The sequence below is a fragment of the Neoarius graeffei genome, chromosome 7 (assembly GCF_027579695.1).
Source record: "Neoarius graeffei isolate fNeoGra1 chromosome 7, fNeoGra1.pri, whole genome shotgun sequence".
Taxonomy (NCBI): Eukaryota; Metazoa; Chordata; class Actinopteri; order Siluriformes; family Ariidae; genus Neoarius; species Neoarius graeffei.
Genome location: NC_083575.1, coordinates 30,151,850 through 30,177,017, shown reverse-complemented (window position 1 = coordinate 30,177,017; position 25,168 = coordinate 30,151,850). Strand labels below are relative to the sequence as shown.

The following is a 25,168-nucleotide window of genomic DNA, read 5'->3' as shown; positions in this document are numbered from 1 at the left end:
GCCGAGCTGAGGAGGAAACCCAGGGGCTGCAAAGCTGAAGCTAAGCTAAAGGCTAGGCTAGCGGACAACTGGCGGCGCTACAAACCATCCATTCCCTCCATTATCATGGGGAATGTGAACTCGCTGCCGAATAAAGTCGATGAGCTTTCCGCTCTGAACAACCAGCGGATTTACCGGGAGAGCAGCTTATTTATCTTTACAGAGACATGGCTAACACACCTTGTACCGGATGCTAACATGGACCTGCGGGGATTCACTGCTGTGAGAGCCGACAGAGACACGAACACATGCGGGAAAAGCAAAGGTGGGGGACTCATCATTTATGTCAACAATCGCTGGCATAAACCGGGACATATCTCCGTAAAGACAGCTTTATGTTGCCCGGACTTGAAGCTGCTAGCCGTGAGCCTGCGGCCATATTATCTGCTGAGGGAGTTCAGTCATGTGATCACCATCTGTGTTTACATCCCTCCGAGGGCAACCGCAGCCGCTGCATGTGAGAGGATTCACTCTGTCACAGCAAGGCTGCAGCTACGGCACTCTGAGGCATTTATCATAACTTCTGGGGACTTTAATCACGCTACTTTGGACTCTACTTTGGCTGCGTTTTACCAGGCTGTGGATTGTCCAACAAGGAACAACAGGACAATTGACTTGCTGTATGCTAATGTGAGGGATGCATAAAGAGTCACACCCCTCCCCCCACTAGGGAAGTCTGACCACAACCTGGTTCTTCTACAGCTGAAGTCAAACTGGTTCAAAGGCAGCCTGCAACAACTAGCTCCATCAGGAGGTGGTCCCCTGAAATGGAAGATGCCCTCAGAGACTGCTATGACATCACGGACTGGGATGTGCTGCTTAGCCCACACTGTGAGGACATAGAGGGGCTGACACACTGTCTGACAGATTGCCTCAACTTCTGTGCAGACGTGGTCTCCCCCGCTAAGACTGTATGGTGTTACCCTAATAACAAACCATGGGTAACACAGGAAGTCAAATCTGTCCTCAACAGGAAGAAGGCTGCCTTCAGGAGCAGGGATAGGGAGGCGATGAAAGCAGCACAGCAGGAGGTGAAACACTGCATGAGGGAAGCTAAGACAGCTACAGGAGAAAGGTGGAGCAGAAGCTGAAGGAGAACAGCATGAGGGAGGTCTGGGAAGGTGTGAAAACCATCACAGGCCACAATACAAAGGTGGTGTTTACATTAGACCGTATCCGTCTCGTTTTCGTCGCGGATGCACTGTCCGTGCACATTAAAACGCCGGGAAACGACTCCACAGGCAGAACAACTTGAATCCACCAGGGCCCACGTATTCAACCCAGTTCGTATCTGATCCGGTGCTGTGTAAACATTGAGGAACGAGGAAACGCAGTGCTGAGCTCTAGCTGATGTCGTCATTGGACAACGTCACTGTGACATCCACCTTCCTGATTTGCTGGCGTTGGGATCACACACACAGCGGCTCAGTCCCGAATCACTGCTCGTGCGCTTCACTCGCGCGCTCTGTGAGCTGCACAGGGCCGGAGTGCGCACCCTCCAGAGGGCACTCGCTGTACAGGGCGGAGTGATTTGGAGCGCAGGAGGAAGCGCTGAGCCGCACTGAGGTTTATTTACACATTTCAACTTATTTACCTCCTTCAGGTGCTTAAACTCAGTGAGAACATGAACATCACAGCCAGGTGTGTTTATCTGCTGGAGAAGGTGTTCGCTTGCCATCCTTCCACTTGCAAGTGGTGAGTGACTTACGCATGCCCGATATGCACTGGGATCATGTGACGTGCCGTCTAATTAGTCATGTGATTAGCGTATCCATGTATTGGTGTTGCTGTGTGCACCGAATCATGTATTGGCGTTGCTGTGTGCACGCGAATCGTTTTAAAAATGTTAATCTGATGATCCGCTGATACGGTCTAATGTAAACACCACCAAAGACCAGAGTCGTTGAGGGGACAGTGGAGAGGGCGAATGAGTTGAATGACTTCTTCAATCGGTTCAACCAGCCCACATCCCCCCCACCCTCTACCTCACTGCAGCCATCTCTCCTTCTTCCCTCAACACACCTCCCCCCAGTCATCACAGCAGCCCCCTCCTCCCCCACCTCAACACAGACTCCTCTATGCATTACTGCAGACCAGGTCAGAGGTCAACTGAGGAAGCTTCACCCCAGGAAAGCAGCAGGCCCGGACAAGGTGTGTCCATGACTACTGAAGACCTGCGCTGCTGAACTGGGTGAACCACTCCAATGCATCTTCAACCTCAGCCTGCAGCTGGGGAGAGTGCCAACCCTCTGGAAGACATCATGTATCGTTCCAGTTCCCAAAAAGAATCGGCCCAGCGAGCTGAACGACTTCCGACCGGTGGCACTCACTTCACATCTGATGAAGACGTTGGAGCAGCTCTTCCTCAGCCTCCTCAGACCCCAGATACAACATGCCCAGGACTGTCTGCAGTTTGCGTACCAGGCAGGTGTTGGTGTGGAAGACGCCATCCTCTACCTGTTACACCGAGCCCACTCACATCTGGATAAGGGAAATGGCACAGTAAGGATCCTCTTCTTGGACTTCTTGAGTGCCTTCAACACCATACAGCCCCTACTGCTTCAGGACAAACTGAACAGGATGCGAGTGGACCCCTGCCTGGTCACCTGGATCTCTGGCTACCTCACTGACAGGCCGAAGTACATCAGGCTGAAGGACATCACGTCTGACACTGTAATTAGCAGCACTGGAGCACCCCAGGGCACGGTGCTGGCCCCTCTTCTCTTCACCCTGTACACCGTGGACTTCTGCTACAACTAGGAGCTGTGTCACATTCAGAAGTTTGCCGATGACACCGCCATCGTTGGGTGTATCAGTGACTACAGAGAGGAGGAGTATAGGAGCCTGATGAGGGACTTTGCTGTGTGGTGCAACAGGAACCATCTGCAGCTCAACACCTCGAAGACCAAGGAACTGGTCATTGACTTTGGGAGGTCCAGACCAAGGTCACGACCAGTTCTGATCGAGGGAGTCGAGGTGGAGGCTGTGGATTCCTACAAATACCTCGGGCTGTGGCTGGACAACTTGTAACACCAATCACTTATACAGGAAGGGACAGAGCAGGCTATACTTCCTTAGGAGAATGCTGTCCTTTAACATCTGCAGGAAACTCCTGTGGATGTTCTATCAGTCTGTGGTCGCCAGTGTCCTGTTTTACACCGTGGTGTGCTGGGGGGGCAGCACATCCAAGAAGGACACATCCAGGCTGGACAAACTGATCAGGCAGGCCGGCTCTGTGGTCAGCATGAAGCTGGACTCTCTGGTGACGGTGGCAGAGAAGAGGTCTATGGACAAACTATTGAACATCATGAACGATGCCAGTCACCCTCTGCACACCGTCATCTGCAACCAGAGGAGCCTGTTCAGTGACAGAATGCTCCTTCGCAAGCGCAGGACGAACAGACTCAAACTCCTTTGTCCCTCACGCCATCAGACTGTACAACTCCTCTCTGGGGGGTAGAGGGGTAACAGGAGGACAGAGGATGGGAAGGAGCAGTAGCCTAGCCTAGCCTAACAATAAGCAATACCGGACAATGTGCAATATCTTTTTTGCTTCTCCCCCCCCACTTACCCTAACCCCACTTCTCCCCCCTTTCCCTCTCCCCCTTCCTCTCTTCCCCATATCTTATTCTTTTATATTTGTATATGTAAATAATTTATTTTAATTTATCTAGAAGTTTTTCTCTATTTCTTTTCTCTGTTTATCTGTAATGATGCTGCTGGAATCTTAATTTCCCTGAGGGAACCCTCCCGAAGGGATCAATAAAGTTTTATCTAATCTACTCTAATCTAATCTAAATCACGACTTACAAGTTACAAGGGTGCAGCTTGCATAAAAAAAATGCTGTTTCTTTGTTACACGTGATTCTGATCTTGGACACTGCTACTTCATACCATTCTGTGTATTTTCTTGTAACCAACAGTGATGTGGTTCTCTGTGGTTCCACAAAAATCCAAAGCAATCTGCCTAAAGTATTTGTTCATAGAAAATAATATGATGTATGAGAGAATGGACTTGGCCCCACGAGCTTATTTATATCAGGTGCCCCTGCACAGTTATGAGATTTCAATACTATTTTTGTTCAATGTGAAGTAACTCCATATTCAGATCTGGGGTTCACTGCAGACTTTTAAGGTCCCAGCATAATTTACATTTTCTGTTTTTCCATATTTAGAATGACTACTGGCTAAAGACTGATCTACGGGTGATTGAACAGTGAGTGTTCAAAAGGTGTTATATTGGATATTATTCTACATTTTTACTAATGATTTCTTCAAGACAGACTTCTTCTCTTCAGCAAATCAACAATTTTTCTCTCTCAAAATGTTTGGATTGTATTTTATGTTCTGATTGCTCAGACCCCTAAAACGCTTCTCTGACAAATGCTGAATATGTTATGAGTGATACTATAGAAGTTGCATGCATATTTGAGTCCTGGCTTCCACACTACTTTCTCTTTTTCTGTCCCTCTTTCGCTGTCATTTTCATCTCCTAATAAGCAGTGCTGATAACGCAATGAACCAAGTCTGGGAAAAACACAACGAGGCTGGAATCTCAATCGATGCAGTCGCCCCACATGCTCTCGCTGCACCAGTATGCCATTCGATAGAAGCAAATTGGCTGTCTCTCTAATTTGGCTTCTGCTCAGATGAAAACATGAGGCCTATCATTTGGCGAGATGGCATGTGGCGTATACAAAGAAACATGAGCATGAAATTAGCATTAGGACCTTCAAGGCTTTCAGCAATAACTCTGACTAATGAAGTGAAAATGATATTATATAAACAAGAACGGGAAAGTTTGTGGCCAAACTCGTGAGCATTTAAACTAGAGCCTGGAAGTCTTGAGGGTTTGGGATGTTTTTTAATTGTTTACACTTTGCCAAAGCTGCTTCTAAGAAGCATCTGAAATGAACTTTGGAAAGCCTTGAGCGATCATATTTCAGATCAGTAGGAAGACCTTAACTGTCAACAAACAACAGCCGGTTAGTCAACAGCGAGGCATGAGATGTGAATGCACACGTTTTATTGTTGTTCATTACAAAAGAAGCCCGTGTTTCAACTGAGATGAGAATGTTGTCATTTTTGCAATGGAAGATTATCCAGAACTGCATCGTACAGACTTTTATTTGAAAGCAAGATTCAAACTTTATAATTTTAGTCAAGGCTCAGTTAAAGTGAATTGCTTGTATGATGCCTCTGCATCATGATTTAAATGTTCATAGGCAAAAAAAAAAAAAAAAGCAGGTCGTGGTTAAGCTAAGCTAAGACCCAAAACACTGATTCTGTTAGAAACAGGTTCACTGCACTGAAGAGAAATAGAAAAACAACTGCAATCAACTTTGCCATTTTTTACCTTCGTGCATCAGTTTAAAATTTGTGTATGGTAACAAAATGAGAGGAAGTAGTGTTTTTTCCATCACTTGGTCAATAAAAGAGTTTTACTAAATGACGAGATAATTGTGTGGCGGCCTGGAAGAATGCTTCATGCTAAAATCTGTGGTTGGTTGAAAAGAGCAACTGGACTTGCTTGACGATGCTTGAAAACGTTTCGCCTCTCTTCCGAAAGGCATCCTCAGTTCTGTCTGACTACTAGGGAGTATCCAGTATTTATTCTCTCATGGATCATCATAGAATCCGAATCAGAATGCTGATGGCTGCATTGTGGGCAGCTGATAAGATGTCATAGACATCTATGACATCTTACTATGACATCTTATCAGCTGCCCACAATGCAGCCATCAGCATTCTGATTCAGATTCTATGATGATCCATGAGAGAATAAATACTGGATACTCCCTAGTAGTCAGACAGAACTGAGGATGCCTTTCGGAGGAGAGGCGAAATGTTTTCAAGAATCGTCAAGCAAGTCCAGTTGCTCTTTTCAACCAACCACAGATTACTATGTACCTGGACGACTGAGTTTCTTCACAGATATGTTCATGCTAAAATTACTTGGGAGTTTCACTGGTTCTGGGTTTACAGTTGTGACAAGAATAATTGCTTGTCTAAAGGATAGAAGAACAAGGGAACAATAATAAAAAAACACAAGTTAACAAGTGGAACCCCTTTAGAAAGCTAAGAACTCTCATCCAAAGAACCTTGATGAACTCGTTTGGAGAGTGGCTGTATCGTAAATGCTGTATGAACAAACAAGGATCATAGACAAATAAGTAACATTAAACCTTAATTTTGCATTGAAATGGCACTAATTTACTCAGACTGAATAAAGCCTCTTAGCTGGTTTTGGCCAACAGGGCACGACTACTTAGCTTCAATCAGTTGGGCTTTCCCTTTACTTAATCTGCTCACTTGTAATAAAAAGCATTTTGCAATGATGAGAATTTGAAAGCTCGTTAAAACCTCTTTTATGTGGTCGGTACTTCTGCAGTAATTTCAGGCCCCTGTCTCACCACAGTGGGTGGGTAGCAGGGGTACATAAGTCATCTTCATACTCAGACAAGCAGAAAATTAGATCTGCCGTCTTCCATTTGTTCCCGAGATAGTGGGAACTACAGGATGTATTGTTAGTCAGCACAAATTGACTGCATCACACAAATAATGAGCTGAAGTGTCATGAGAGAGTCAACATGCTCTTATGGAGTGGTTCATGGGGTCAAGCTGAGCAGCGGTGTTACGAGTGAGTGGATTTGATTTAAGAGGGTGCTATATATGAAGATTTAGGAGATAGACAAAACTTTTGATCATCTTCCTGATGAGTCATGCCTATGCTTGTGGTTTATCAGAGGTCGACAAATCATAGATTTCTTATGCAGCCTAGCAAGCAAGTAAAAGCTCCAGTGTGCTGCCTGGTCTCATGTGTTAGTTGATCAGGAATCTAACAGATGAGAAGAAAAAATAGTGGTGGCTAACGTAATATAACGGTGTATGGCAAGATTATGAGTTAGTTAAGAAAATTAATATAGATTAATTGAAATAAATAAATATTATCATTCTCATAGTTTTAATGTATTTATGTCCTTGCCAAAAGTCATTGGGCAACATTTTAGCAATAAGATTTTGTGTTCTGTCCATGCATTGTACGTTTCTGATTCACGTCACTTTTCTCGACATGTTTAACTGTAGTGTGACTCCTGTGTAGTTAGCAGACACACCGAGTTTAAACATGGCTACACTCAGTAAGGAGTAGGATCTTTTCAGTCCCTCAGACAACGACAAATAAAAAACTAAAAGCCCAGCCGTGAAAGCTGCATGAAATTGACACATAAAGTACTGATTTGTCCAACCAAGTTTAAGATTTTGTCCACCCAGATTCTAAAGTTGAAATAAGCATCTCCAGTGTTAAATGTGACTCACACAAGTGATGCGTCATTATGCATGAAACATCATGTACAACCCCGATTCCAAAAAAGTTGGGACAAAGTACAAATTGTAAATAAAAACGGAATGCAATGATGTGGAAGTTTCAAAATTCCATATTTTATTCAGAATAGAACATAGATGACATATCAAATGTTTAAACTGAGAAAATGTATCATTTAAAGAGAAAAATTAGGTGATTTTAAATTTCATGACAACAACACATCTCAAAAAAGTTGGGACAAGGCCATGTTTACCACTGTGAGACATCCCCTTTTCTCTTTACAACAGTCTGTAAACGTCTGGGGACTGAGGAGACAAGTTGCTCAAGTTTAGGGACAGGAATGTTAACCCATTCTTGTCTAATACAGGATTCTAGTTGCTCAACTGTCTTAGGTCTTTTTTGTCGTATCTTCCGTTTTATGATGCGCCAAATGTTTTCTATGGGTGAGAGATCTGGACTGCAGGCTGGCCAGTTCAGTACCCGGACCCTTCTTCTACGCAGCCATGATGCTGTAATTGATGCAGTATGTGGTTTGGCATTGTCATGTTGGAAAATGCAAGGTCTTCCCTGAAAGAGACGTCGTCTGGATGGGAGCATATGTTGCTCTAGAACCTGGATATACCTTTCAGCATTGATGGTGTCTTTCCAGATGTGTAAGCTGCCCATGCCACGCGCACTAATGCAACCCCATACCATCAGAGATGCAGGCTTCTGAACTGAGCGCTGATAACAACTTGGGTCGTCCTTCTCCTCTTTAGTCCGAATGACACGGCATCCCTGATTTCCATAAAGAACTTCAAATTTTGATTCGTCTGACCACAGAACAGTTTTCCACTTTGACACAGTCCATTTTAAATGAGCCTTGTCCCAGAGAAGACGTCTGCGCTTCTGGATCGTGTTTAGATACGGCTTCTTCTTTGAACTATAGAGTTTTAGCTGGCAACGGCGGATGGCACAGTGAATTGTGTTCACAGATAATGTTCTCTGGAAATATTCCTGAGCCCATTTTGTGATTTCCAATACAGAAGCACGCCTGTATGTGATACAGTGCCGTCTGAGGGCCCGAAGATCACGGGCACCCAGTATGGTTTTCCGGCCTTGACCCTTACGCACAGAGATTCTTCCAGATTCTCTGAATCTTTTGATGATATTATGCACTGTAGATGATGATATGTTCAAACTCTTTGCAATTTTACACTGTCGAACTCCTTTCTGATATTGCTCCACTATTTGTGGGCGCAGAATTAGGGGGATTGGTGATCCTCTTCCCATCTTTACTTCCGAGAACCGCTGCCAATCAAAGATGCTCTTTTTATACCCAGTCATGTTAATGACCTATTGCCAATTGACCTAATGAGTTGCAATTTGGTCCTCCAGCTGTTCCTTTTTTGTACCTTTAACTTTTCCAGCCTCTTATTGCCCCTGTCCCAACTTTTTTGAGATGTGTTGCTGTCATGAAATTTCAAATGAGCCAATATTTGGCATGAAATTTCAAAATGTCTCACTTTCGACATTTGATATGTTGTCTATGTTCTATTGTGAATAGAACATCAGTTTTTGAGATTTGTAAATTATTGCATTCCGTTTTTATTTACAATTTGTACTTTGTCCCAACTTTTTTGGAATCGGGGTTGTAATTAAAACGATCAATAGCAGGCTTGAGAAAGATAATTAAATACAAAGACTCACCAGAATGCATTTTTATCATAAAGACTAATCAATATTTTAGACAATATCAACACTATGCGCGCAATGCTTCCATAGCTGGTTATTTTATGACCAGTTTGCATGTTCTCCTTGTGCCTGTGTGGGTTTCCTCTGGGTGCTCTGGTTTTCTCACACAGTCCAAAGAGGACATATAACTACTCTAAATTACCCAGAGCTGTGTGAGTGCGAGTGTGAATGTCTCTGTCTCTATTCAGTCCTGAGATAGATTGGCGACCTGTCCAGGGTGTACTCCACCTCTCGTTCAGTGTCACCTGGGATTGTCCCCAGCTTACCCTGTGACCCACAATGGATAAACAGTATAAAAAAATGAATGAATAAATGAATGAATGAATGAATGAATGAATGAATGTAATTATGTGCATATGGCAATGTTTATGGTCAGTTTAACTGTACTGGGTGCTTCTTAGTGATCTGACCTGATGTGCAAATACCTTTTTACATTTACATGTTGTTTTCTAATAATTTTCCAAGGTGTTAATATCTGGGCAGTACGGTGGTGTAGTGGTTAGCACTGTCGCCTCACAGCAAGAAGGTCCTGGGTTCGAGCCCAGCAGCCGATGAGGGCCTTTCCGTGTGGAGTTTGCATGTTCTCCCCGTGCCTGTGTGGGTTTCCTCCGGGTGCTCCGGTTTCCCCCACAGTCCAAAGACATGCAGGTTAGGTTAACTGGTGGCTCTAAATTGACCGTAGGTGTGAATGTGAGTGTTGTTTGTCTCTATGTGTCAGCCCTGCGATGACCTGGCGACTTGTCCAGGGTGTACCCTGCCTCTTGCCCATAGTCACCTGGGATAGGCTCCAGCTTGCCCGCGACCCTGCACAGGATAAGTGGCTATGGATAATGGATGGATGGATGTTAATATCTCAGATACACCCAATTTTCTGTGCACAGTTTATCCCCTTGCACACAAATTAACACACATTATAAATCAGTGCCTCACTTCTGATTTTTGCCATTATAACATTAACTATTATGCTACACAGCAACCTTCCTGTTTAGATAAAATTCTGCTAACAAGTAAACAGCTTGGGACTAAAACACACCTGAAGCTACTCATCAAATCCAGCTTCAACAACTCTTACCTCATCTAAGTGTGCTTAAAAGAGAGCATAGCACCCATAAAAACACAAACACTCCAACATGGACCGTCAAAAGCTCGAGCAGCCAGATAAGAGTGCACGGCAGTGCTGTCACTGACTCACAGTTAGATCAGAGTGATCACGATTTCCCTGCCTCCGTCATCACTTCACTTTGTGATGATATCTATTAAGAGACCTGAACCAGAATTACTTTGTTTTTGGCACAAAGGCAAAATATTTATATGATACATAGAGGATATGAAGTTTATCTTTGAGTGGTGAATGTATATATTACAAGTGAGCAAAGCAAATGAGTAATATATTTTTCAACACGAGAAGATAAACTTCATATCTCTGTGCCACTGTGTAATGTTCTTTATATTATATGGACACATCCACAAAAAATATGCAAGTTAATCAAATGAATTTTAATTTTGAACCGGTTCACCATTTTGACAATGCGTGTCAAGTCAGCGGGAAAACACTGGGAGTGACATCATCGGAGTGAAATACCAGGAATTCTGCCACTCAGGTACACAATGCATTTTGTATGAAAAATGTGAGTTTTGCAACGTGAGAAGATAAACTTCATATCTGCAAGCCAACGTGTGATTTTCTTTTGATTACATAGACACATTCACAAACAAAAAGTACCCAAATTTATCAAAACAATTCATCGATTTCCTCACGAGTGACATATAGAGATTTAAGTCACTTTTTTGGTTCGCCATGTCTTGGATGTAGCATGTATGAAAAATACGAGTGGCATATTTCCCAATAAAACACTCATGTCCATATAATAAATAGTATTATTATACATACAGGCCACTTTTTCCATGGAATAAAAACATGTATTCTATTCCCTTGTAATGGGTTTATTGATGGCATGCAATAGTGTTATCATATTGCTTATCCTCTGTGTATTACGCCACTCTCCCCAATGGAGAATGAGCGTGCAATATTGTTATAATATTGCACATTGTCAAGACAACACATCATCACACATCAGAGCTCATGCAAAGATCCAGTGACAAAACTCTTCTGCCGCGCATGCACATAATCATTTCTTTGTTGGCGAGGAGAGAGAGAAGATCCAGTGCTAGGTTTAAGCACTAAATAAATAAACTGAAACTAAAGATGTGCTGAACACCCAAAAGGCTACCAAAACTTCATTATATATTATTCACGCATATTTACAAATGAAAAACATACCAACAGACGTCGAAAAACTGAAAAAGACGCACATCGGAGACATAAAACTTCCACGCTAGCGAGTGACTGACAGTTTGTAAATAAACATGGCCGTGAGGTTTGCTTCATTAAAAGCGGAAGATTTGGAGAGAATTTTGAAAAAGAGAGATGTACTGAACACCCGAAAGGCTACCAAAACTTCACTGGATATTCTTCATGCATATTTACAAGAGAAAAACATACCAACGGACATCGAAAAACTGGAAAAGAGAGCAATAGCAGAAATATTGTCAAAGTTCTACTTGGAGGTGAGGAAAAGTGACAGAGACTTTTACAAGAGGACTTCCGTCGTGGACTTCACTCAGCAAAGCCCTTTTGTTTTTAACAACTGCAATGTAACAATTAACTACGACCAAAAGTAACTCTGAACTTGAACTGTCAACCTGGATATAGCTTGTATATAAAGGCCCGGTCCCACTGCACTTACGGATGCAAAGAGGATGTAAAACGTAAAAAAATCTTTGCCATCCGTTGGAAAACGCTATGCATCCGTTGTGTACTCATTGCATACGTGCTTCATACGCTCTATCCATCGAGCATCCGTCCACTGTGATTTCATCCGCGCAAAAAGTTTTGAGCTGCACAAAACTTTTAGAACGGATGAACTTTCCGCCGTGTACGATGTAAATCCGCGACATATACGAGCAACAAACGTTCTATGTCCGTTATCATCCGTTAAACGTCTGCTGTATCCTCTCTGCATCCTCTGGGCATCCTCGCAACTCACATCCGCTGCAGCTGAAAACGGAAAGAGGGAGGAAAGATAAGGTACATGAAACGTCTATTCATCGTTAGTAGCACGGAAATAGAAAGGATGTAAGCGTATGCATCTCGTACATAAAGTATTCAAAACGGACAAAGCGTTTATATCTGGGATGTATCTCATATATTTAGGATGTCTGGAGTATGTCTAGAGTATGTAGAAGGACACCTAGCGGACAATCGATATTTTGTATAAAAAGGGGGAGAAAATCATCTGGATCTCTCGATGTAGCCGCCAGCACATCTTTCCGCTTTATGCTGACGGCGTGCGTGCTGCATCCCTTTATATCTGCGGAGCAGACGCAATTCATACCCCCCGCATGCGCAGTGAACGGTCTGCATCCGATATACATCCGCGCAACATCCCCTTTGTTTCCGTTAGGCGTACATGATGCATCCCCTTCATCCGCTATGCATCCGCTCTTTCTGCTATGCGTCCGCTTCTCAGTTATCACCGGTAACCCCTTCGGAGCTGTCATCCACTTCCATCCGCTTTCATCCGCTAGGCTTCCTATGAACATGCGTTTAACATCCCCGCTATATACTACCCACGTCCGTTCTTTTCCGTTCTGTTTTCGCAAATTTTCGCCAATTTTGTCCATTTCTGGAGCGGATGAAAACGGATAGAGCCACCCCCGAAATTTTGCTCGTCCACTGTGTCCTTTTTGCATACGTTTTGTGTCCATCGGCCAGTGGGACCGGGCCTTAAGTTGGGTTGTTGTTCAGGCTTTTTGGACTTGTACCATTTTTATTGTTAGAACTTTGACTTTGTACAGTACATTGGATTGACAGAACACTGAATTACATTCAATCAGATTCAGCATTCAATATTGGTAAGCTACACCCCTGTTCTTAACTTTTTGTAAAATCTATAATTGTTCCATCGAATTTGTAGGAATAATAATAATAATAATAATAATAATATTGGCTGGCTTTTTTCGTGGTATATTGGATATATTCCATTCAGCTACTCGTCTTTGACTCGTTCAGTATCATGCTAGCTGAATGGAAAATATCTGATATACCACGAAAAAAGCCAGCCAATAATATTTAAATATGCTACAGTGCTGTATCAGTTGTAATGTTAGTTTGCCGATCTGGAAGCAGTTACATGATTGTAAATGGAAATCAACTTGCATGAAACGTTCTGACTGGTTATACTAAAGGGAGGAGTTCAAGGTCAACTTGTTGGAGTTCATTAAACTAACCTTTCTTTTGGCTAAATTTGTACTGAAACCCAACAAAACTGTTCATAGCTCCTACGGATTTTGTGAGATTGTGTTGACGGTGCAGTGAATTATGTACAATGCACTTCAATGAATACATTTATATATTTCGAATATACATTTGTATAATTTCATTATAATATATTTTATAAAATGTATGTATGAACATCAGTGATGACTGGTTATGATGTTAACTGTGAGGGCTAAAACAGCTCTGCAATCCTATAACTAACTTGCGGATTTAACTATCAAACCATTATGGTTGAGCCTTTTAGCACAGTCTCTTCACAGGCTAAATAAATAAATAAATGAATGAATAAATAAATAAAAGGCGGAGCACACATTTAAAACTAATCAGCATTTATCATTCCTACTTTTTTCCTACTACATAATCATGCTGTGTCTCTTCAGAATAATAAGCACTGCACTAATATACCGTTCAAACAAAACCTATCATTTGTCATTTGGACTTTGATTGGACAATCTGTGTTTAGTCAGTTGACTTCTAGTTTCTCCAACAAAGGCATTTTAAAAAATCAGTGATTGAGAAAGTAATCTAAACTATATAGCCAAACGTTTGTGGACACCTGGCCATCACTCCCATATGTTGGTCTTCACAAAACTGTTGCCACAACGTTGACGGCACACAACTGTCAAAGTTGTGTGCAGCATATAATGCCATTATATGCTGTAGCATTACAGTTTCCCTTCACTGGAACCAAAAGGTCCAAACCTGTTCCAGCATGACAACGCTCCTGTGCACAAAGTGAGCTCCATGAAGACATGGTTTCCAAGGTTGGAGTGGAAGAACTTGACTGAATTGAACACAGCCCTAACCTCAACCCCACTGAACACCTTTGGGATGAACTGGAACACTGACTGCACCCCAGACCTCCGCGCCCAACATCAGTGCCTGACCTCACTACTGCTCATGTCTGAGTGGGAAGCCATGGCCTAATGGTTAGCAAAGCAGCTTTGGGACCAAAAGGTCACCAGTTCAATTCCCTGGACCAGCATGAATGGCTGAAGTGCCCTTGAGCAAGGCACCTAATCCCCAACTGCTCTCCAGGCTGCTTTGGGAATGTTGTACATTGCTCTGGATCAGAGTATTTGCTAAATGGCATTAATGTAATGTAATGAATGAACACAAAACCCCACAGCCATGCTCTAAAATCTGGTAGAAAGCTTTCACAGCAGTGGAACGTTGAATGCAATTAGATGTTTAAAAAAGAAAAAAAAAACACTGGCAAACAGGTTCAAAATGTGAGCCAAAATTGTGTTAAAAAAACAACAACAAAAAGGTCAGACGATCAGCAACAGTTTGATATATGAAACACAGATGTGGAACAAGATCAAAAACCAAGATAACAAACAGAATAAAGGATTAGTAAGCCAGGTATGGTAAACACTGAGCGTTACTTGGTGGTGTGTGAGCGTTACTTGACTGACGTCCTTTTATGTGAAATGAGGAAGACGTGTGCATGATTAAGGCCATGTACACACGTAGCCAGGTATTTTTAAAATCGAACATTCCCCCCCCCGTTTATAAAAATGTTTTATCCACACCACCTCGTCTTCGAAAAAAATCCCTTCCACACATAACCGAACATCTGCGTTTTCAATCACATTCATAAGCATTCCAAACCTGTAGATGGCATTATTTCCCCAAATCCTACCCCCTAATCACATCAGAATAGCCCTCTGTTGGCGTCACTTCCACCTAAACATAAAACATGATGCCAAGCTCGTTCGTCTGGACAGACTCGGAGACAGAATTGCTTCTAAACACAATTTTGGAGTATAAACTTCAAAAGACGCAAGAAAACGTTGATTGGGAATCTTATCAGTAGTTGGGCTTCTAAAATTAAACATGTAAATAGCACCTGCACAATAATTAACGCTTTCAAGGCACTACTCCGATCCATTACTCTTTGTCCATGCTTAATCTGGCTTCTGCAGTAAACAAAGGTCGCACGTTTGACATCAGGGCAGATTTGTTGTCATTTTTTGGCACAGATTGTGACGTTCTAAAACGCAAAACTCCGGTTATCTCTGTCTACACGAAAAGGCATACACGGAGTTTTCAAAAATCTTCACTTTGCCCGGAGTTTTTTTAAATATTCGTTTTTGATGTGTTTTCATGTGGATGACAGGCCAAAACGTAGAAAAATATCTTCGATTTAGCAGATACCCGGCTACGTGTGGACGGGGTCTAAAAGTCTGATGAACTTCAATGCGACAATGAGCTGTGTGTAGGTGTTCTAGTCCATGATGGCAGCCATCTCTGAAGGCCACAGTATGTTCTGGCATGTTGAGTTTGGCATGGGTTCTGGCACAGAGGTGACAACTGGAAGAAGTCATGCACAAAAAAATAATTTGACTTATATATACACAAAAAAAAACAACAGTAAGTATATAGGTCGATCTTGTCCATCCTACTTTACCTCTTTTTTCTTCCAGTGAACGTCTTGTGAAAGGGTGTTTTTGTCAAGAAATAACAGGTTTTTTTTGTTTCTTTTTTTTGTATTCCATGGTTCCACTTGCCATTTCCTGAAAATACAGGTCAGTTATCGAAGAAGAGAAGGGAAAATCATGCTTGTGCATCCATAATGGTGGCTGGCGGGCATGAACTTGAAATATACCGTAGCATTGAACTGCTCGTTTAAATTAGAGCAAAAATCCATAAAAATACTAATTGGCTGCCAATAAAAGTAAGAGTGTGTGGGGTGCAGATTATTAGACAGCAGCCTCAGGTCGCCTGATTGCAAAAAGTTTAAGGCCTTACATATATGACTCATTTGACTGGCGCCCCAACCAGGAAGTGTATGTATTCACAGAAAAAATAACCAAGTACAATTTGGAACCAATTTTTCATAAATGCTGACAGGCGCTGACAGACTACCAGGCACACTGTATGAGTAAACATTTTTTTTCATTATGTAATTAATTTATGTTTAACACATTTAAGTAGGCGGCACGGTGGTGTAATGGTTAGCGCTGTCGCCTCACAGCAAGAAGGTCCGGGTTCGAGCCCCGTGGCCGGCGAGGGCCTTTCTGTGTGGAGTTTGCATGTTCTCCCCGTGTCCGCGTGGGTTTCCTCCGGGTGCTCCGGTTTCCCCCACAGTCCAAAGACATGCAGGTTAGGTTAACTGGTGACTCTAAATTGACCGTAGGTGTGAATGTGAGTGTGAATGGTTGTCTGTGTCTATGTGTCAGCCCTGTGATGACCTGGCGACTTGTCCAGGGTGTACCCCGCCTTTCACCCGTAGTCAGCTGGGATAGGCTCCAGCTCGCCTGCGACCCTGTAGGACAGGATAAAGCGGCTAGAGATAATGAGATGAGATGAGACATTTAAGTAGACTTTCTTCTTGAGACATTTGCACCCCTGCACTCCCAGAGGAGTGGAGGTTAGTGTAATGGGACTAGATCTGGAACTGAATGTTTAAAGAGCAATGACAGGTGCGATGCATGGGTGTCCAAAAACCTCCGGCCACATAGTGTACCTTGTTTATGTTTATTACACCTGCTGTTGTATTTCATGTGGTCCTTTCACAATCACTGCTCCTGATGTGTTATGGAGCTTCAATAATCCAGAATGCACACAAAATCTAGGGGTTTCAACAAGTGTATTCACTTCACACTTGTCTGCATGAATCTAAATTCAGGTCGAGAAAGAAATCACTCATCCTCTACTCTTTGCACTGTTAGTATGATCCTTGTTCCCACAAAAGTCAAAAATAGTCAAATAAACCTTTGAACAAGATGATGTGGAAGCCAAAAACCGACCATTTTTGTTATTCTTCTTAGCCCTGCTAAGGCATTTATACCCAGCGGCCCTGATTCCAGCTCACTGGGTTCATCTAAGCCTGGTTTCATCTAAGCCTGAGTTCATCTACTGTAAGTGGTAGGAATCTCTAATGGCTTGGCTGGTAAGTGTATGTAGTTATTCTTCAAACTATCAGAACTCGAACTGTGTGCTCTCTTTTCAATAACTGCAGCATGCACATTTCATGCTCTCTGACTTTCAGCTTATCTAGCCACAACAAATTAAAGAAAACAGAAACACACCGGAGACAGAAGACACACGTAATCAAACCAGTGACATGTGACTGGCACCTTAGAGGATCCCTTTCAGACCTGACTCTCAGGGTTAATCGAAAAGTCTCCCTTTAAAACGAGCACAAGACGCAATGCTTTGAGGCAGTCACAAAAACCCATCATCCGTGTATTGAACAAAGCTGCTCAATATCTCACAAGGCAATGAAGAGCTGGGTATAACCTTTCACTTGAGGCACAGTATCTAGGAAAGATCAGTATGGTTTTTGTGGCAAGGAGAAATACCGTTTTAATGAGAGACTGCTTTGAAAGGCAGCGATGAGGAAAAAGCAGAAACATTGATGTTTTACTCACCAGAGCCAAGTGCTCCATGAGACTTACAATCAAAGGCAACTATGTTAACACCGACTGTCACATCCTTGTCATACCATAGACGCTGCCTTCCTAAAACACAATGACAACCTTTCTATAAAGACTCCACTGTGGAAAATGAAAGCAAATACAGTACGCACCCAGGCCGAAAATCCGAGTCCACCCCTGAGAACTACTTTCATATGATCAGAATGAACACAATCATGACAAATTATATTGTGAAAATAAGAAAACAACTGTCACAAGGTCAAATATTTTTTCTAATTTGTGTAATTTGGACATAATTGCCTCTCTGTTATATCACAGCACTGTTGGATGCTTTAATCTTATCGTTGTTTGGCTGCAAGGCAAATCACACATTTATATATTTACCTCGCCTGCGATGGAGTAAGCGGGGCGAGGTATTGTAATCAGTGCAGTCTGTTTGTTTGTGCATGTGTTTGTCTGTTAACAATCTAGCGTCTAGATGGTTGCACTGATTGACTTCAAATTTTCAGGGTAGGTGGGCAATGGTCCGTAGATTACTTGATTAAATTTTGGGGGTAATCGGGTCAAGGTCACTGGAAAGGTCAACCTTTCGGTCAAAATAACACATTTTCCATTACAACTCAAAAACAGTTGCCAATAGACAGATGTTTAGTATTATGAGCATCTCGGAACTCCCATATGGCCTTTCATTTGGCACCATGATCTTTGACCTTGAAAGGTCAAACTCAAGGTCACAGATTTTCAGAGGGTTGTAACTTGAAAACTGTTGATGGTAGACACATATCATTATCAACGTATAGGAAGTGCCATATGGGCTTTCATTTGGCACCATGATCTTTGACCTTGAGTGACTTTGAAAGGTCAAACTGACGGTCATGGGTTTTTAAAGGGCTATAACTTTAAAATGGTTCATGATAGACATACATTTACCATTATCAACATATAAGAAGTCCCATATGGGCTTTCAGTTGCCACCATGACTTTTGACCTTGAAATGTCAACCTCAAGGTCATGGATTTTCATAGGACTATAACCTGACAGCTGATGATTGAGAAATATTACCATTATCAATATATTATAGGTATAAAATAAGTGCTGCCGGGCAAGGTTTGTTTTGCCTGGCAACACTTGTTAGCGCTGTACTTCTGTTTTATAATATTCTATATTGCATTATATTTTATTTCTTGCATTCAATTTTATTTTCTATTATCTGTCTTTATTCTATGTTTTTTAACTTGACCTACATTTATCTATATTTTACTCTGTACTTGAGCTGCTGCAACAACTGAATTTCCCCTCATTGGGTTCAATAAAGGAATATCTTATCTTTCTTATCTTTTTGAATGCACTTGTTCGAACAGATTGTGGTTTCTATAGTAACAACTCATTCACAGGGACTTGTACAGCAGACTCTTCACAATAATTTAAGGGTAATAATAAACAGACTATGAAAATGTGTTATTATTTAACAAAGAAAACCCATATAATCTTTGCTATGGAGAGATTTTCTGTCAGGAGACATTTGCATCACATAATAGAAGGAGTCTCAGAGAGCCACACTAACACTCAGTAAGCTTTCTTTGTAACATGACAAGCAGAATTTCTTTTGTCTTATTAACTTCAAGAGAGAGAAGGAAAAGTTTGGTGAGGGAACAACTGTTTATCGCTGCTATAATGTAGTCTAAGATGTAATAACAGAAACAAACTTGTTTTGTGAAATGTTCAACAACATTAAATGCAAATGAATAAAACATACAACTTTTTCATTTGTTAATAAATTAAACAAAATAATTACTGGCAAATTGCTGTGGTATGAGAGGAATAAAATGCTGCTGTTATTTTTACCTCAAGTTTGGGGTGGTATGTGTAACTGCTTCATGGTGGGCCACATCCCATTGTTGATTATGTTCCTATAACAGCATGTTTTATTCCTTACACTGCGTACTTGTGTTATTATTTGCTTAAATTATATGGCTCCCTAAATCTTTGATGTATGAAAAAACGGGAAATGTGTGAATAAGACATTCTGATATCAAAGTCATATGAGGACCGGGGCGGCACGATGGTGTAAGTAGTTAGCACGATTGCCTCACAGCAAGAAGGTTCTGGGTTCGCGGCCAGCGGGGGCCTTTCTGTGTGGAGTTTGCATGTTCTCCTCCAAAGACATGCAGTTAGGTTAATATGGGACGGCCTTGGGCTGAGGTGCCCTTGAGCGAGGCACCTAACTCCCAACTGCTCCCCGGGCACTGTCAGCATGGCTGCCCACTGCTCTGGGTATGTGTGTGTGCTCATTGCTCATGTGTGTGTTCACTGCTTCAGATGGGTTAAATGCAGAGAGGAATTTCACAAGTGTGTGATGAATCAAGTTGTTCTTTCTTTCTTTCTTTCTTTAAAAATCCCACAAAATGATAAAAACAGAAAAACAAACAAACAAATAAACAAACAAACAGCTAAGGTTTTTCCTCATTTTTGAGTAATGTATTATTGAATAACAAAGTCTCCAAGTGAGTAAAAAAAAAATCTGTCTTGTTTTTTGTTAAATGATGAATGAAAAAGAGTGCTGATAGACTCTTGCATCTACTGTATGCAGTGATATCACTGAGTGTTTCACCTTTCCTTAAAGGAACAGTCCACCGTATTTCCATAATGAAATATGCTCTTATCTGAATTGAGACGAGCTGCTCCGTACCTCTCCGAGCTTTGCGCGACCTCCCAGTCAGTCAGACGCAGTCAGACGCGCTGTCACTCCTGTTAGCAATGAAGCTAGGCTCAGTATGGCCAACGGTATTTTTTGGGGCTGTAGTTAGATGCGACCAAACTCTTCCGCGTTTTTCCTGTTTACATAGGTTTATATGACCAGTGACATGAAACAAGTTCAGTTACACAAATTGAAACGTGGCGATTTTCTATGCTATGGAAAGTCCGCACTATAATGACAGGCGTACTAACACCTTCTGCATGCTTTGGCAGCGCATTGATATCTGAGCTCCGTATCAATGCGCTGCCGAAGCGTGCAGAAGGTGTTAGTACGCCTGTCATTATAGTGCGGACTTTCCATAGCATAGAAAATCGCTACGTTTCAATTTGTGTAACTGAACTTGTTTCATATCACTGGTCATATAAACCTATGTAAACAGGAAAAACACGGAAGAGTTTGGTCGCATCTAACTACAGCCCCAAAAAATACCGTTGGCCATGCTGAGCCTAGCTACATTGCTAACAGGAGTGACAGCGCGTCTGACTGCGTCTGACTGACTGGGAGGTCGCGCAAAGCTCGGATAGGTACGGAGCAGCTCGTCTCAATTCAGATAAGAGCATATTTCATTATGGAAATACGGTGGACTGTTTCTTTAAAATTTACATTCCCAGAGCTCCCTGGGCATTTATGAGAAACACTTCCAAACAACTTTCAAGAGGCAGCAGGGCCTACAGAGTTAATGAAGTTCTAAATGTGAAGAACAAACCCTTATTTTCATATGTAAATATTCAAAGGTTGAAGTAACTTGAGTGGTTATAGCACCAATGAAGGAATGATTGGAGAGGAGCATTGTGGGAAATACTTGAATGTCCAGGAGGGTTTCTCTCCTCCCACCCCACCCTTTCTATTTTTCATTGCTGTGAGATGATAAAGCTCTGGACAATCGAAGCCAATTAAAACTTAGTGAGCTTAGAAGCAATTGGGGTCAGAGGCGGGTCATGAATACCACAGATGCTTGCTCCTTCAGTGAAAAAATAGTGACCCTCTTGTCTTTAGTCGGCCTTTTGTCACCAGAGAGGGGTATAGAGAAAGAAGGGAGACAGAAGGGGGCAAAAATCAGTAGCAGACTGCTGGGACATTTACTCAACATTACAAGATGTGCATGTTAGATTTGGCTTTGTAAGCAAAGCTTTTTCAAAGAGCTCTTGGCTGCTCTGAAAGATCTTTCTCTCCAACAAGGGTGGAAAGGACATTGTTGGGAAAACATGAGGCTCTTAAAGCAGGGTGAAAAGAGAACATGGGGCCAGCTGCTTTAGGGGTTACACTTCATGCATTAAGATGAGAGAGGGCGTGTGGGATGGTTTGCCCAGGGAGCAGTTGCTAGACACGGAGGAAATCAGTTGCATAAAATTTGAAAAGCTTAATATAACAAAAAGGCTGGGTTTTTTCTGTTTTTTTTTTAAGACTTGTAAGTATATGACATCATAAGACCTAGTCATACTTGAAATGTGTGTGTGTGTATGAAATTATAGTTAGGTTCAGACTAATGTAAATGACTAGTTTAAATTAAATGGTCTTTTTTGTGATGGATATATTTATGATACGATAATTAAGCTACTTGGTGTTTAGTCTTCTGCCACACGTACAGCAAAAATGCACAATTTGCAGGTAAAAGCATAAGAGAAAGAAGATGAAAGCAGGAGCTGTAAATAGAGAGGGGAAAAAAGTCATAAAAAGAGAAGTGAAAGCAACAAAAATGCAAAAAGAGGTTGAGCTTTGGTGTGACCTACATACCTGCTAAACTGAGCTGTCACAGGTAGCTGGGCCCTCTCTCAACACTCCCTGAATTATTTAGCATACTGAAAAGCCACTAGCTATGCAAGCCCATAGGCTGTCTATGAGATTGAAGGCTTAAACTGCTAAAAACACAAAAGAAAGGCAAATCTGCCAAGAAAATTTTTGTACCTGGTGGAGCACTGGTATTTACGGTCAGAGTTCAGGAAGCAAGCAGAAATGTCAAGGGTGGAAAAAAAAAAATCTAGTGCTAAAAGCAAGCAAACTGTCAGAAAACTGATAAATTCGGGGTGTTGCTAGCAATGTAAAAGCAAAATTCCTTTCTATAATTACCCCAATATGCTCTTAGCTCAACTGTATTTGATAAGAAGAGATATAATTCAACACAAGGCAAAGCATGTGTTTTAACAGGCGACCATTATTTGTTATAATGACAGTTTAAATGCGCGGTGCAGGTGTATGCCGCTGAATCTTGGCCAATTTATATCTACACTATTCTCAGACTCTGGACTAATTACACAGCATTACAAGAGCATGGACCAGGATTTTTTAAAAACATGCTGGTACTTATTATTAATCGCAGATATGAGCAAAATGCCTATGAAAAATGCTACTGGTGGTTATTACTTGAAATGATGAGAGAGATTTAACCTTTGTGGTGAACCTAGATTCTTTAAGTGAAACTTAGATCTAGATGATAAAATAAGCATTCCTGATAACTCCAGAGAAAATCTGTAGTATGGGATACCACAGATTGATAAGAATAACACTTCATATCATACTCGAGACAGATTTGTATTTGTATGGAGAGATAGAAAAAGGGGTGATGCTGAGGCTTACCCTCTACCTCCACTGTCCCCACTAATCCTTGACTGTCTGCTTCCTTGTTGTTCATGCTTGTTACTTGGTCTTTGGAAAGAAAATGACAAGAAAAAAAGAACAAGGCTGATAAACTGGTTAAAGTGCATCCATATGGTATAAACAGCATGAGGCAATTGCTACATGAATTAAAAATTCTCATGATTTCACTGTCATGAATATCCTAAAGTGTGGAGTGCGCTTCCTTAATTAAGATGGCTCATTTCAAAAAGGTCTCTACAATCTGAAAATGCAGCAGGCGCCATTAGGTTGTGGGTGTATAATACAGTGTATGGGGCTGAGAAACAAAACCAAGACAAAGGATTATGTTAATCAAGCCTGACAAAACCCCGCTCTTTGCATAATCAGACACAAATCACATGCCTTACAAATCACTCTTTTCCCTTGTTTGTGTGCACTGACATGTATTCTCTCAATGTATTCCTCCCATCTTTCCCCCGAATCTCAACCTAAAGGCAGCAGGATGGACGAGGGTGCTGATCAAAAGCAGATCTTCAAAGCGCCACTCAGGGACACAGGTAAGAGGCTTCTCTTCCCCATGTTCGCTTTGATGCTAACTGGGCTACTGGGACGTAGGAGAGCACAAATGACAAGAGTTTCTGGGTTTGTAGTCTCCTATCCATCATCATCAGATCTATCATGTGTTCAAACGTGGGGTATGTTTTTATGTTCACTACTATGTTCACATTTATCCTTTTAAGCAGTCACTTGTAATTCTTTTCTATATCAATAAATAGACAATACAAACATTTTTCTAATAAGAGAAATATAAACATTTTTCTAATAAGAGAACGTTTTCCGTTGTGCTCTCAAATAGTTGACGAGGTTTTGTTTTTCATTAATTTGTCTTCCACGTTTCTTGATGTAGGTCATAGTGGCAGCAGTTTGAGAAGATTATCCCAGGCTTCTCTATGCACAGCCACAGATTCCCTAGACATTACAAAGACAACTGAGAGACATAATCTCTCCAGCATTTTCTGTCTGCACTCCAGGGTTTCTATCCTGCGGGATGTGCTTGATACAGTTCTAGCAGGAGCAGACCAGGGGACATCCAGTTCAGAGGAGCCGAGACTCTGCTACAAGCCTCTCCTGGACTGTCAAGTTCCTCAACCTTTCACTTGCCACCAGGGGAAAGGTCTCTCCCCTCACCTTAAGGGAGGATCTCACTCTTTTCAAGCAAGAACCATAGGCTTAGACTTGGAGGTGCTGATTTTCTTTCCATCCACGTTACACTCAGGAGTGAAATATTTGAGTGCTGGCCAGAGGTCCAAGGTGCCAAAAGAAGAACATTATTAGTAAAAACACAGGGATGTAACCACTAGCCCCCCATACCCTGTACCCCTTTCCATTCTTGGCTGCATCTTGATATCCTGTCCATGAAAAACACAAACAGAAATGAATACATCCATGATGGTGTCTGATACCCAGCTTAAACCCACATTTTTACCTCATTGCCAAGAAAGAAGACACAATTATAAGTGCACTCATACAGAGACTGGATCGCACAAAGTAGTGACCCAGATACCCAGTACTCCTGCAGTATCTCTAACAACAAATGTCAAGGCAAAATAGTCATATGCCTTCTCCAAAATCCACAAACATCCCCATACAGCACTGAAGAGGCATTTTAACCACACAACCTCACCCATCAACACCTCCAGCCAAAACACATCCACCCCTGCACCCTAAAAGGGGATTTCACGGACATTTTTAAGGCCACTCAAAAGGGTTTTTTTTTCCCCCCATAGCCTCTCCAAATACCTACTGTGTTGCCTTTGAAAACCATGAAGCTGAAGGCCAGTCTCTGCTAGATAGGTAATAAGAACCAAGATATTTGTCTGAAAATTCAGTAATTAAAGGTCAAAGCTTAGTTAGCTAACTAATGTGGAAGAACTCCACCAGCTACCATAGATTCTGAGAGAAGGATCTTTCAGTCCATGGGACATTATCCCAGTCCTTCACAAACTCCCACAATA

The 25,168-nt window shown here is 41.9% G+C and overlaps 1 protein-coding gene across 1 annotated transcript in view; it reads right to left on the bottom strand.

The window, feature by feature from the left end:
- The window catches only part of macrod2 (mono-ADP ribosylhydrolase 2), a 1,287,170-nt gene that overhangs the window by 17,126 nt on the left and 1,244,876 nt on the right, over positions 1–25,168 (bottom strand). The window contains exon 17 of the mRNA XM_060925481.1: positions 23,154–23,222. Coding sequence (XP_060781464.1) covers positions 23,154–23,222 — 69 coding nt within the window. The remainder of the gene's footprint in view (positions 1–23,153; positions 23,223–25,168) is intronic.